This window comes from Ornithodoros turicata, chromosome 6 (assembly GCF_037126465.1).
Source record: "Ornithodoros turicata isolate Travis chromosome 6, ASM3712646v1, whole genome shotgun sequence".
Taxonomy (NCBI): domain Eukaryota; kingdom Metazoa; phylum Arthropoda; class Arachnida; order Ixodida; family Argasidae; genus Ornithodoros; species Ornithodoros turicata.
In genome coordinates this window covers 63,879,399-63,894,702 of record NC_088206.1, presented here as the reverse complement: position 1 = coordinate 63,894,702, position 15,304 = coordinate 63,879,399, and the positions used below count along the sequence as shown (strand labels likewise).

At 45.2% G+C, this 15,304-nt stretch overlaps 3 protein-coding genes across 3 annotated transcripts in view; 1 reads left to right on the top strand and 2 right to left on the bottom strand.

Annotated features, from left to right (window-relative positions):
- The window catches only part of LOC135397002 (protein FAM98A-like), a 40,528-nt gene extending 25,224 nt beyond the window's left edge, over nucleotides 1-15,304 (bottom strand). Inside the window, exon 1 of the mRNA XM_064628286.1 lies at nucleotides 14,113-15,304. The gene's annotated coding sequence lies outside the window, so the exon portion shown is untranslated. The remainder of the gene's footprint in view (nucleotides 1-14,112) is intronic.
- Nucleotides 284-1,603, bottom strand: LOC135397003 (eukaryotic translation initiation factor 3 subunit H-like). Its single transcript, XM_064628287.1, has one exon. It carries the CDS (start codon nucleotides 1,579-1,581, stop codon nucleotides 565-567), a length of 1,017 nt encoding a protein of 338 aa, XP_064484357.1. The 5' UTR covers nucleotides 1,582-1,603; the 3' UTR covers nucleotides 284-564.
- Nucleotides 2,162-6,354, top strand: LOC135397004 (coiled-coil domain-containing protein 32-like). Its single transcript, XM_064628288.1, has 3 exons — nucleotides 2,162-2,480; nucleotides 3,172-3,365; nucleotides 4,659-6,354. The coding sequence occupies exons 1-3, from the start codon at nucleotides 2,357-2,359 to the stop codon at nucleotides 4,809-4,811; spliced, it is 471 nt and encodes a 156-aa protein (XP_064484358.1). The 5' UTR covers nucleotides 2,162-2,356; the 3' UTR covers nucleotides 4,812-6,354.

Below are 15,304 nucleotides of genomic sequence, written 5' to 3'. Positions count from 1 at the left end.
GGAAAAATACTAAAACATCAATGTTTAAATATACTAGGCACCCCAGGTCCAAAGAGACAACTATCCTATTCTGCAGACATCAGAGGGAAAATTTTAGTTGCACGTGGTAGCACTCCATGCTTGATGGCTGTTTCAATACAGAAAGCAACCGTTTTGGCACAAGTGACTCTCGTGATTTTTCAACAAGGGTGCTGAACATTTGCACTGCCCACTCAAGACAAAACAGGAGCCCTGATCAGTTTTGAAATCTACAGCACTGTAGTACTTTGTTTGGAGACATTGCTTCAATAAAAAGAAACATTTATTTTTATCAACCTCGTTACTTGAACTAAACTGTTCAAATCTCGGCTGCGGCGCACCCAAGGCCTGAACACGTGCCTCACTGTTACACAGACAAACCCTAGGGACAATCATAATATGAGTGCAGACCTTCCTGTGCAATCAGCATAGCCAACACTGTGACCTCAGCCTTCTCAGTGTTGTCACTGAACGATACCACAAGCCCAGTCTGTCACTTCACTAAGAGAGTCCTTTGGGAAAGCCGTAGTACGCAGTACTGCCTCTTCAAGCCAGAAGGCTGTTGGGCTCGTGCTCCAACTGCAGTGATTCAGCCATAAAGAGCTTAGCCAGGTTCTGAGTGGAAAACTGGGACACCTGCTGGCAGTAAGAGCTGATCTGGCCACAGTACAGCACCGTATCCAAGCGAGGCGGTGCTGGAATCGGCTTGAACAGCTTGTTGATGTCTTCGTCGGGCAGTGGTGGCTCGCCTTTGTCCACTCGCGCTTGATTCTCTTGGTTTCTCTTCTGCAAATATTGTTGCTTCTGCTGTTGTTGCCTCATCACCTGGCGCTGGTAGTTGATGAACTTGTTGGTCTCCTGGTTGACTGAATCTGTGCACTCCATCATGGCTTGGAGGTTTTTCTCCAGGAAGAATGCTGTGCTCATGTCGAAAAACTGCCTTCCCACGTCCGGGGGTACGTACTCTTCCAGCTCGCACAACATGATGTTGGCCAGGTGGGAGTTACGGATCACAACGGGAATTTCTTCGAAGATAGTCTCAAAGGAGCAGCGTGAAGACTTGAAGTTCTCCGGGCCGAACTCGCCGTCAGCCATGAGTTTCATTGACGAATCAGTCAGTCGGAAGGCCCGCAGGGACAGGAAACCACGGGTGGTACGCACAGGGTCGTAAATGAGGACGACAGATTCGGTGATGTTGGTCTGGTAGCCGAACTGCGACTCGAGGAGGGGACGATTGTAGAAACTGCCAAAGTGCGAGCTCTGGTACCAACCGACGTGGAGATGGTCCACGTTCACGTGCCGCATCTGCCTCATCATCTCCATCTGGTACTCCAGGTCGTCGGACTCCTCCTCGTCAGCATGGCGAGGGATAGGAAAGCAGTTTGTGATTTCCACGCAGTTGTTGTTTATGAGACCCAGAAGTACGCCCTGAGCAACATCCATTAACACGCCAGGCTCTTCGCTGCAATGTTTGATGATTTTGAGGACGACCAAGCCGTCGACTTGGACGTAATCGACCGGCGATTCGGTTTCCGTATGCCGCCTGTCTCTGCTGGACGCCATTTTCACAAAGGAAGGGAAGTCGACATGGCAGTCGTTTTGCAACACTGCGCCGAACAATGCGCAAATATGATATGAGTTTATTACACATACAGATCAGAAAATTGAGAATGCGTATATTATTTCGAGCCCTCCAAAACGCCACACGAATCACGCTCGAAAAACCCTGCGTTATAGATTCGAAACGACGTCCTGGCCATTACAACCACTTCCAACATGGCCGCGCCCAGCGAAAATTTTAAGCACGATTTTTCGAGAAGTACTGCTTCTGACGACGACGATGTCGACCCCGTTGAGCAAATGTTGATGAAAACTGGCTGTATTGAACTCCACTACGCTGTTCAGGTCAGAATGCTTTGTGCTGTTCACAGGAGATGGAAAGCGTGTTCGTAGTTCATTCGTGACGTTGTCATGCTCACGAACTTATCCACATTCCACCCGCTATCAGTAGCATTTACTTTTGCATCCATTTTCTTTCGCACAGGATTGTATGGCCGAACATCGTGACTGGAGAAAGTGTCAAAGCGAAGTTACCAAGTTCAGAGTCTGTATGGAAGAAAGCAACAAAAAGCTACGGCAAACATAATCATTGACCCAGGATTGTTACTCATACGCATCTTCTGCACACAAGTTCAGAATATACGATAACTGAGTGAATATAAATGGTGTGGTGCATGATTTGATTCAACGTGTGTAAAAAGAGAAGAAAAGTAAAGTTGATGGTAGTCTAGAGTATCGGACGATAGGTGGCAGAGAGTTCATTCGTGACGCTTAAAAGATGTCCGCCGAAGAGCCTTGGGGAAGTGGCGATGACGAAAGCTACACAAACAGCTTCAGATTTAGCGACAATTTCAAGCCAACCGACAATTTCCAAGACACGGAAAGCTACGTTGCTTCGCTAGGTAAGCCCCACTCATGCCTAGCGGCAAATTTCAGTGTTATGTAACCAATCTCTTTACTGCATGCGAATGAGGTTTCCTGAGGTAACTATTACGTTCGCGTCTGTTACTCAGAGAGGAAACACGGGTAAACGTACTTGTGCATTCGACATCGCTCGAAACCGGTGCGGTACGTGTATTTGCTGTTTGCGGGTCATTGGGCGCACCACGACCATTAGTCGCCTCCCCTTTTGGATGCGTGGCTGACACCTGCTTTGAAGATTTAAAGCTAACGTTAACTATAACAGCCTCTCTGCGACGGTATTAGCGCTGCAGGCTGACAATAAATAAAAATTAGCACCGGATGAAAACTGCAGACGCTGCAATTAAACGCTAATAACGCTAAAAAATAGAAACTGCAATTAAATGACAGACAGACCTGCATTCTCGGAAGAAACTAGCTTTGCATCCGCTAGTCGCGAGTGTGCAGATCTATCTGTCGTCTGTTGTCGTAACCACTTGTCCGTGTACCTTTGCTGCAGTTTTCACTTTAGTACGTACTTAACCAACTACCCCCGCTTCGACCCACTTAATTAGAACTTCCCGTGCTGTCCCATCTACACTACACTTTTACTACTACACTTTTATATTGCATTACAAGCTCAATGATGCATTAACAAGTTGACAACTCATTGTAATCTGCAATACACTGCAGAAGCAAAGCTAGCGAGGCTCAAGGGCAAAGGCCGGGAAGTCACAGCACGGGAAATGCTCTCCGTCCTGGAACGAGCTCGGCAGGACCAATCCGAGCGCTTGATCAGCCCTGTTTTTGACTTTGAAATCCAAGACACTTCTTTCCTACCAGGGGAAGAGTGCAGCGACGTTCCCCTAAGAACGACTTTCATTGAGGTAAGTTTCTTGCTTTCTTTTTTTTTTTTTTTCTGTAGGTGCGAACACTGCATTGACAGAATTTCTCCTGCTAGCCGAAAGTTTCGCAGTTCTGAAAAGGACATCATATAGACGACCTGCGCCCCCCACGTCATTGGTTATGTTTCGCTGCCGTGTAAAGCATGCCTGTGGGCTCCTTGCCCACAGCGGCAAAATATAACCTCGAGCCGGACTTCTAGTTACGTCACACGTTTGTAAACGGGGGGCCTCAATGGCAAACCCGTTGCCGTAACAGTGACGAAGGGTACTTCTCTTTTCTTGGTTCCAAACTTTGTGTCTATAATACTGTATGAAAAGGCAGTTCTCAACCTTCAACTAGTCACTTCAACTAGTCACTTCAACAGATGCGAAATTTGTCATTATTACAGTGTATCGTAAATTTTGTATGCGTATGCAGCATTTCTTTGTTGCACAAAAGTTTTGCTTGGTAAGAAGCTGCCAGACAGTTTATTATGCACTGAAGACACACTGAAAAAAATGAAATGAAGACACACTGAAAACAAATGGAACTCAGTGTGAAAGTCATGTCCCGAAGCCAAACCACCGTTACATGCAATGGACGGATGTGGATTAATTATCTCATTAAAAGGCTCATGCCTCACTTTTATGCATTTAAGGGGCACTAAAATGCAAAAACAACTTGTTCTCGAATGAAAGTCTGTGTTTCACTTCGTACAACTAAAACAAAATTAGTTCACGCAATGCTACCGCTTAGAAGAAAAACGCAATGAAAACAGAGCCGTCTCTGGTGGCAACGAATGGGAACCCCAGGAGGCAAAGATTGGCGGCATCCAATGAGACAGCAGGAGAAGCGCGCGCATACCTATTGTGGGCATGTGGATTTGGAACCGGTCCGATCATAGTGTTCCGTATATGCGCGGCATGATGCACACTGCTGCATTTTTCTGATTCACCGAGTTGTAGCCCACAACAGTTCTCACGAATGTTCCTCTGACAACATTCACGTCCTTCGGACAGCGACACCAGTCCGCTTTGCAACGCGCACTATGTTTTTAACCGGGACTGTTCCGTGGCGTGGCACGCACGTGCATCTTAGACCAAAAACACTGATGCACGAGCGGAAGCGTCGTTCACTGATTAGCGCCAAAGTAAGAAAGAGTCCGGTATAATTCTGATTGTAGCTTCGAAACAGAGTCAAAGTTTTGAATTACGACAACAAGTACGAGTGAACTTGCTTTTGCGTTTCAGTGCCCCTTTAAGTTTACGAACTGTTTTCCTTGGTTCCGATTGCAGCGAAAGCTGTTCCCGGAACGGCAAGCATTAACGCAGGAGGAAGTTCAGCACCTTCTCGAGGCCGATTACCTAGGAAAAGCTACGACAGCTCTCAGCAGGGTGGATTGTGAAAGTGGAAGCATATCCAGCGGCGACTCGGAGCCCAACAGATGATGCTTGAACAAAATTGCACGAGTGTGGTGGTTATGAGTGTCGAGAAAATTGCATTATGTTGTGTTCATTTCCCCAGGCTATGTTGACCAGAAGTAAATTATTATCGTCAGAGCAAATATTTTGAAGGTATCATTTGCTGCTTTAGTATGGAGTGAAGTTTTTGCAAGTACATTTGTCGGTACTTCTGTAGGCGACTCGATTGGTGTTGTTGTCTTCCCAGTCCAAGATCCTTCCAGTGAATCCATTGTCACCTTATGCCATTTTTATTTAATTTTGCATTTAAACGCTGGCTGAGTATTTGAGCAAGTGTGTGCAAACCAATATGATCACCAATATAACTGAATACTGTATAAGTAGTAATTTTTGTGAAATTTGCGAGCGCTCTTCTCTTTGAGAATTGAAAGTTCCACAAAATATTAGAAGTGATGACAGAAGAATACACGAACGAAATATGTAATAAATTTGACCCAGGACACCGAGGCACCTTATGTACGCGGTCTCTTACGCTATTAGTCACTGCATTGCGTCACAAAGTGTTCAGTTCTTCTCCGCTGCAAGTGGAGACGGTAGTCCAGGCTTCACGAATCCTGCATGCATGTCTGCGTCCCGCGATTCCAGTTCCTTGTAAGCCTGGATCATCCAGCAAGCCACGTGGATCGACCTTTGTAAAAGCTGCCACATCAGTATCGAGTGCCAATCGTACCTGCTCCTTGCGGTGACAAGAATGACGGGAGACAGGGCAATTCGGCAATGACCCAGATACCAGCCGAGCAGGGACCCACTAATCGCAGCCCTCTCAGTCAGAAGGGCTCAAAATACCTTTGTGGTACCTTTTCTTAAATTCTTCCTTGAAGTTCAAGGTGGGGGCCTCTGAGATGCCTGATACAGGGTTGACACACTGCAGTACTGAAGTACAGAATCTAAGCACTGCAGTACAGAATCTAAGGTTCTGAGAATAATTGCTTGATCTTGGCTCCTCACAAATTTGCCAGTTATTGAGCTTGCAAATTTAGCCACTTATACAGTATGCACAACATGGAGATGTCACTCGAATTCCGTCAAAAACTCAGCCTGTAACACATTTACTGCGTCTAATGGAGAGACTTCCAGTGCTCCTTGTTCTCTGGATGCCTATAGCACTTTTCAGTTTCCTGTGGAATACTGTCGGAGCCGGTGTGCAGTAAAGGAGCTGGAATACAGTATAGAAATGGGCTGCAACATTTCAATAAAGTAACATTTCAGAAGAAGAAGACATTCCCATTTACTCCTGCCCGGAAAGGGCGAGACTTTGCTGTCATAATGTCTCAATGTGGACGCAAACAAAGAAGCATGCAACACGTGAGAAGCTTGCAGACTCCTTTTATGTCACCATAAGGACTGCTATGTCCTCTTGATGGGACCTCCCCGGGTGCCCTCCGGAGAGGGGACGCCGGATGTGAGGTTTTTTTCAGTGACTTTAGAGTTAAAAATTTATAATGGTAATAATGCAACAAACTAGACTGCTCTGTGTTGGTACCTATTAATAAAATGTGTTTAAATTGTATGCCTAGTTTTTGTGTTATTATTTTTTTCTGGCGCACTTATTCCCTCAGGCGGAAATTGACCTCGGAGAACAGCTCATCAATGGAACATTTCACCCCCGATGAAAGATGGAAGTCACTGAAAAGGCTAGCCAGCTGTAGGACTCGAACCCACATCTTCATTTCACCCTCTTTTGTATCTGGGGCTCTCTTTGGACCCACTTCTCCAGAACCCAATTTGCCTAGTATTCACAGTGGCACATTGTAAATGATGGTGTAGACAGCGGCAGGATAAGGCAGTGATGGAAGTTCTGCGTCATCCTTCGCTGTAAAGGGTGTTGTTGCTGCATTTGCGTCAAAGTTGCGTCAAAGCGTGGTGTAGGCGACTACTTCGTAGTCCGCGGAGATCGCGCGCGTCACGAGAAAAGGGAACCTAAAGTGAACGTGTGTTGCTTTCAGTGCCCTCTCGCTCCACAGAGGCAAAGCGTTCGCTTCGTATTAAATTCGTTTGAATAAAATATGCGCTGTGTTGGAACGAGATATATCGTACACAGGTTCCCGACATCCCAAAGGTTACGGGTATACCAAAACCTTTGTGGTGATTTTGTTGCGGGGATGTCGACACAGTTCCTTGTGAAGTCTGCCCAGGACGCACGATCCCCGCGATAGTCGTGACGTTGCGTGCTTGATCGTGGCCCACTACGGCAAGCACTTCCATCCAGGGCCGGCGATAGTTTTTTTTTTTTTTTTTTTTATATCAAGTATGCACTTAATCGTGTGAAACAGGCCCCGCCCACTCGTAGCACCGGCCCTGCATTCTATCACTACCAACATATTATCAGCTCTGTCACATAAAATGGTTTTTGCTTTGACTTTGGAGTGCAGTGCAATGCTCGCGTCATCACCAGCAGCGCTTTAGTGCAATAAATCAAACATACAGCAATACCACCTAAATGTGAACATATTTTTTTTAAATATATAACTTTTTCCGAGTTGAAATCAATTGCAATATAGTATATGCTAAAGGGCACTCCATAGGAGGGCATTATCAGACTCCTAAGGCAATGTCTTAATTAACTTTCAATAATTAACTTTTTAGTTATAAAAGCTACGAAGTTGTTCCAATTGAGAACATCTGATCTCTTCGGTCCCCTGATACCAAAGCCGTTTCTAGAACAAAAATCCGTTCGATAGATCGTCCGCAAAAGATTCGTGAAGGAACACAATTTTGTTCATTGCGCATCTTCGAAGACGCGTCTTTCTCCTTCACCTCCAGTGTGAGAGAGTGAAAGAATACAGTGCAGCCTCATGCGTCGAAGATGAGCTTTAACTTGCGGAAACAAAACAAACAAATGTATCGGGTGACTCTATCGCAACTGCCCCTATCTTAATTGGGTTGCATTTTCTGTTTCCTTTTAATCTTTTTCCAGGACGCAAGAGGCTATAGTGTGCTCTTTCACCCTCTCGTGTTGGGGGTGAAGGAAAGACGCGTCTCTGGAGGTGCGCAATGAACAAAAAGAAACAAAAAAAGGTGTTCCTTCACGAATTCTTTGTGGACGATCTATAGAACGGTTTTTTGTTCTGAAAACGGATACGATATCACACACTACAACTTCGTAGCTTTTATAATTAAAAAGTTAGAAAATTAATTACCGCTAATTAATTGACAAGGGGCGATGAAAAAAATATTTTGGGATAGACCACACAACTGCCAAGCACGTACAGTTGGTTCCATTTGTGTAGAGCGCTCAGTTTTTTCTTTAGCCCCTGGCCCTTTTCCGGTGGGACACCCTGTATTTGCACCTTCCGATCCTGACCTTGGGACACCCGTTTGAGAGCCATAGTACCTTCTCCCTTCTCTTCACTCTCTCTACAACTGTTACGGACGGACGGACATTCACAAATCTATCTCTGGTCGAACGTCTAAGCTGCGCAAATCTCATGCGTCAGAGGTCAGACCCCCACAAAGATCGTGAGTGAAACCAATGGAAAGAAGAAAAGAGGCAAGCCCTTCTTTTTTTGTCAGTCTGCACACCACCTATACTGTTTATCTCCGCAGGGTGACAATAACCGATAGGAAACACTCACGCCCTGTACAGGATGAAACGGTCGCTTTAATGCGCGTCGTCGTGCCCCACCGTGGGGACAACACGAGTGGAGAGAAAAAAAGAAAAGAAGAACGGAGAGCAACGCGACAGAACGACCGTTACGGCAAAGAAATCACTTCCGCTATGTCATTGACACCTGAAGCGGAAAAAAAAAAAAGTCTACTCGTGATGTAGAGGAACTCCGCAAGAGGTCCAAGACCTTCCCCCACCTGGCTCGCGAAGTACGTTCAACTTACTTTCTTTTCCCTGATACTCACGAGCTGTGTATTGAAGCCTGTGTGTGAAGCCCTTCGAGCTACGAGAGTGGAAATATGACCATCTCGGCACAGCGACGCGCAGAGTGACGTCGAAGCTGTCGATGCGGACCTATATTCGGATAGTTTTCATAGGTCTGGCATGGAAGATCACCCAGCTGCCTTTCTGGTCCTGAATACTGCCTTCTTTTGCATTTTTGACTGCATTAAAAATGTAACCCGGAAATAATGTCCCCGTAAAAAGATGTTGGGCAGCATGGAAAATCTTGGACAGCTTGCTACAAACGTTTCTACGAGGTCCGCAGCCGTACATGAAATGGCCATTCGTATATATGCATCGCTATGCACGCAAGCATTCCTATATAAAAAATAAAAAAAAAGACAAAAAGACATTAAAGAACGTTCGGGAACAGTATTACTTACGGCAACTTATTACGGCAATACTTCAAAAGTATTTACTGTTGTAGGGGAGTATTTATTAGAGGTGAGAAGAATCCAAGGAAAGCTCTGCAAGTCTTTAGAATCCTTTCTTTAAGAAGAAGTTTAAAAAGCCAGAAGAAGAAACAACACTTCTACTGAAAAGTATTTTGAAGCAGAATTCGATAGGTTTGTTTAATGAAAAACAAATTAAATAATAGTTCACTTTCAGGAAAAAAAACATACCTATATACTTCTTCTATTTAACATGTTATTCATCGACAACAGGAAGTAGATAAGCTCTCGAGTCTGAATTCTTTGCATAAAACTAAGAAACAATCAAAAGCAAAACCATGCTACTTTTAAACTTGTAATGTAAGAGTTCGTGCTTGAACTCTTTCACTCCAGAGCAATGAGAAACCAGGAAAAAAAAAAAAAAGCAAACAAGAACACACACGCCGACCAATCAGGCTTTCGGCAGACTCCGGAGGCGCCAATTTTAAAAAAAGAAACAAACAATAAACGCGGTTGGTTTATTCGGAAGATTTGATTCGCCGTCTTGGGTACTGGGATTCGAGTCTCGAATGGAATTCTAGAATCTAGAATTCTAGGATTTCACGGATTCGGTTTGGCCCATCCCTCGTATTTACGCAGCGCATCACAGCGATATCGGAGCAATGCAAATAACGATTACGTTCTGACTGCAGTCCACAAAGTCGGTTCTTCCGTTCCCACCAGTGTCTGAAGAACAATTAACCTCTCGGGCAGCACCGTTTTGCGCATTCCGAACCAGTTTCGGGCGGAACAAATGGAGCAACACTGCTCCGGCAGATTACCGGTCCATCCATCTCAAGGTCCAGCTCTGCTTCGTGAAACAAACACATCTTCTATGGCGTCCTGTCAAGGGATAGACGGTCGCGTGTGGAAAACAAACTACGAGGGCCCTTCAGAAAGAACGAGAGATGCACTTCACTATAACAATGCTCCCGAGTGCGTGCGTGTTTATTTGTTTGTTTGTTTTTTTTAATGCAGGAAGCCCCGCTCGAACAGTTCTTAGAACTATGAGGGGACCGACTGTACAGCGGAGGACTACGTACAAACATTAGATCCATCACTGACGAAGATATTTAAAGACAAAGTAGTTGTTTGAAAGATAACGGTCGGTAGATAGTACGGAGTGCACGATACAAAAGAGAGGAAGGAAACTGTCCAGGACAGGAAGCGTTCCATCGGGTCAGACAAGGGCACGGCTACAATTGACGCCTTTCACATCCTAGGAAACTTTACTTAACGTGCTGGTGTTATACGGTTTGGTGTAGGGTTACGAGAATTAAATTAATGTAATTTAGCTTAATTTTCAATTATTGACCTTCTCTACGAAGAGAGTCCCTCTATTTATTTATTTTTTTTCCTCGGAGATTTTTTGATCCCGTTTTGCGTAGCCCTTCTGTTTCGCCAACCGTCCTAACAAAAGTAGAGATTCCCCCCGATGTTCTCTTGTGAAAGACGAACTTTGCTTCCGTATTATGACCAGGGATCGGAAGCGTTATTTTTTTCCGGTTCGGTTCGGGTTCAGGCATTAGTTCGGTTCAGCTTCGCAGCAGCGCAAAATATTGGTTTAAACTGGTTCGAACCGGTTCAGGATTGTGCATTTTGAGCAGATTGCCATGGGTTAAAAGCAAGCATGTCCTTACGATACTTTTGTTCTTGTGGCTGCCCACACAGCAGTGGCTCACATTTTAGGTGCACTGTTACGGTAGCATACAGTACTCACTATGTTCAACGACTGGCCGTAATTTTCTCAGCCCAAAATGAAGACTTGCGGTTGCTGGACGACAAAAATCGCGTAAAAAGAAGCCTATCTGCTAAAAGGACGACATCGAAACTAAATACAACTGAACGAACACAATAGCTGCGAGGAGGTAATACCTCGCGCACTTGGGTGGCAGTTTTGTTTTGTTCAGTTTCGGTTTCGAATTTGTTTGGCAACGCGGCCCAATCCGCTGTGTAAATCGTAGTTCCGATCTCTCACAACGCACATTACGTCTGAACCGTTTCGCCGAACCGGTAACCACCTAAATTTACTTCGGTTCAATTCCGGTTCGGTTCAACGCGAGAAAAATATATATTTTGGTTCAGCGCAAAATACGGGTTTTTAGCGGTTTTCGGTTCGGGTTCAGTTTCGGTTCCGAACCCTGATTATGACTGCACCAAGTTGTTAAACTGTAAAAGTAATATATTTCGCGACCGCCATTTTTCGTCGAGTTTGAAGTTCCGCGAAATATTGTTAACGGTGGCAAGTCGTGTTGAGTCGAATTGCCCCACTGAGCGCAATTCATTTCAGCACTATTATAGGTCGCATTTAGCACCACTATCGCAACGTTTACACTACTGGACCATTGGCTCCGCACTAATACGGGCAGTCATTTAGTATTTCCACGCTCTCCTCAACTCTACGATGTACGCTTTATCGTCAACGTGGAGTTCATCATGGAAGGGTCCCATTCTACGTGGCTGTCGCTGAAGAACCGACGATACCCGATATCCTGGGCGAAGCCTCTTCCAGCATTCTGACCCGGACGATCTCCGAACGTGCATGGCGAGATTAGTACGTTGCAGCGAATATTCCCTAAACGTCCTGCCAAGCGAATTCGTTGCAGAATTGGCAGCTGTCCAGCTAATCATCCAGCCCTCTATATGAAGGAGACGCTGCCGAATATTCGCTGACCAACGTGAGGACATTCGCCCCTCCATCGTCCATCACTGTGTCCTCATGTCCCACATTAGATGCACCTGCATTCCGATGGAGCAACTTCGAGTCCATGGAAAGACAGTATCATTAAGGAAACCGCGGAGTTTACTGACGTTATCTTGCGATCGAAACTGTAAAATCCCCTACTGAGAGTCTGTTTATCCTTAATCAACTCGGTGGATAAACAACAATTTACACAATAGAGACTTTCATAAATCCCCCGAAATTCGTCCTTCATCGATGAGAGAGAGAGAGTCAAGAGAAGGACAGGGGTCAATTCTTTTATGTCATCTGGCCTATATCACTTAGAAATGACCTCCTCTATGTTCATGATCGATAACCGTCAGCATTATACCCTTGTCATTCCTGCTCAGTATCACAGTACTCCACCGAGTGGCTGGTTCCACTGATTGACAACGTGCTCTTCATTGCAAATGACGGTAATGTCTCCAATGTCGGGTATCGTTAATCAAATCTTCCGCCGCGCGAGAAGCATGTTGTTCGCTACACGATGACCCTTATGGAGGGCCTTTCATGAAACCACAGCGATCGCCACATTTCACAAGAAGAATAAGTGTGTTTCTCTGTCTGTATCACAATTTCCAAGGCCAGTGAGGGTGTTTGCTGAAAAAAAAAAAAAAAAAAAAAAACGTAGAAAGGCAGGGAGGAACCATTAGCCGTCTTGACGTCGGAATTATCCAATATATCTTCAAAGGCTAAGGCAATTCCACGCAACAAGACACATGGGACGTGAAGCTCCGCAAAAATTATTGAAATCTTCTTCTGTACAAACTGTAAGGCTAAGGCATGCAGCCCAGAAAACCTTTACAAGTTGCACAAAATGAAAACTGTAGAGAAAAAAGAAAAGAGAAGTCTGGCAACCCCTGGTGGTGGCGAATGTAATATGTAATAAAAAACAACGCACTGCCTGTTCCGCGCGAGGACACACGAGTACGACACAGCCACAGGGTCAGACAATGAAAGCGATGACCCTGATATACTAATTTCATTTCATTGTTTCCTTTACATATATATTTTCTCTCATACTGCTCTCCTTATAACAAGGAGGGCCTGTGAAAGTTATTCCGAGCAGGGCCCTTTTGTTTCATTCACCCCATGCATGCAGCGCGCACACACAGAACAATGACAAGCTGTTAAGACACAATTTTAGAACGTGACTAAAGATTCTCGCGCATGTCTTTGTGTGTCCGTCGCACGGGTTACAAACGTGTTGCAAACCGCCATACACAGCAAACAACAGCGTGAAAGGGTGCAGGAAGGATCATTCCATCTTCTGTTACCACAAATATACATCAAAAACAGGAAGCCGCCTTATAGCGGGTAACTGATATATGAAGATTGAAAATCATAAAGTACAATCCCGCGTAGCGACATGACAGATTTGAGACGGCAAAAAAAGAAAGGAAGAGAGAAAGAAAAAACACTCAGTCATTCAGTATGACCTCCAAATTTGGCGGCTTCATCGTCTGCCGAAAAGAATCAAAACGTCACAACGAAAAAGAGAACTTTGATGTCAATATAAAGAACGCGGTAATGGATTTGGAACCCAAATGGCTTCTATCGTAAAGTATCGGACAGGCGAATTTCCGCCTTTCACATCGAGCAAGCCTCTCCCTGACCATCGAGTAAAATGGCCAGCAGAAAGGAAAACAGCGAAAATACTACGTAGGAAAGATGACGGCTACAATTTCGAGGCCCCCTCCTGTACAATGAGGATGCTCTTTTTGCTTCTTCTCCGAGGGATACGTACAGGTGGTCGTTACGCCGACGGAGCCTTCAGCCAGTGCCTCCCTCCACAAGGTTTGGAAGAAAGGACGTCCAGTCATTTCTCATTCGGCGTTACGCACCACAGCCTATGGTTCTGTAGCCAGGCGGAGAAAACGAAATGAAGTAGGTTTCGAGGCCAGTGCGGGAAAGAAGTCTCGTTGATAGATAATTGGTCGCGTCTAACCAACTAGAACCGGACTTTAATGAGACTCTCCTGGTCGGATTGGTTTGTTTCGTGGAAGATAAAGTATATTTGTGCCAGAATACGTGACTAGATTATTCTTTCGGGGGAAAAATTCGTTGGAAGGAGTGGCACACAATGTTACCACAAAGATGCTATCAAAACCGTGTGCGTCGTATTTTGATGCGATATATGCGCTGAATCACATATCCGAACACCACTGCAAGTTCTCCGTAAATATGTCGGAAGGAGGGGCACACAGTTGAGATACATATTCTTACCTTTTTTCTTGTAATCCTGAGCATGTGCAATGTTTCTGTAGTTGAAAATGAACACGAGTGTCATTTCACGCACACACACACACACACTGTAAGGATCGTTTATGGCATAGACGAATACGTGTGCTCTTTCTAGAGGCTGGTGAGCAGCGTCGCGGCGTCTGTCATTGCATTGTAAAAGGTGGCAGACGACAGTTTTTGAAAGCTGCTTGCTCCGCCGCTCAAAGTTAACAACAAAACAACAAATATAAACTCGCGCTCTCACAGATATAAAAACAGTTTTGTGCACTGCAACGTGATGTTACACATTATCCTTTCAAAACTTGAAGCGGAAAAATCGGGAGCATGCCGAAACTTAATTAGCTAAACTGCGGAGACGCTTGGCGTGCCGAAACCACCGTCTGTGTTGCCAACACAAGTCACGTCGTGGCCATTCTTAACCGTGCGTCGTGCCCCATTTTTTTCTGGGTAGTCGTGCAATGTATCTGTTATTTACGAATATGCTGGGCTCCTCGAGGCAATATCTACGAGTGACCTCGTCCAACGTAATAGACCAATCAGGTAGAATATTTGACGGGGATTGAATGGCGGGATGAACTACGCGAGCATAATAAAGGATTGCCAATGGGCTTCGATCAATTTCAATCAGCATCTACTACTCAATTTCCTCGATTGCTCCTTCCAAGAAGAGATCCCCACGCTCACATAAATCCGATGAAGGTGGTTCTCGAGTTGATTACACCAGCCAAGGACCAAATGTCAAATCGTCCGGAAGATGGAATTGGTAGTGGCGTTGGTACTTCTGGTCCAACTTCCCCAAGGGAAAAGTTATACGGTGTCATCGTTCGCCATAGAGAGCTGCGTTTTGTCCACTTTGAAATGGCCCAAAAATGCAAAGTAATTCGCTGTTTTCTGTGACGTTGCGAGGCAGCAGCTGCAGCACGAATTCCAGATGGCTGTGGATATCATGGGTAGCGGAACAGGGGATTGCAGAGGGGGCATTGCTCACCTTGGCTTGCACCGGTGCGAGACAGCATAGCCGGAGTACGCTCTGAATAAGATACAGTGCTTGCTTTCGAAGTGCAAATCAAGAATATAAAACACTGCAATTGTACCAGTTCCCACAGTGATAAGCGTGCACATATTTCTATGTACATATGTAGGGTGTTCCGACATGCGCAACCATTTTGAAAGG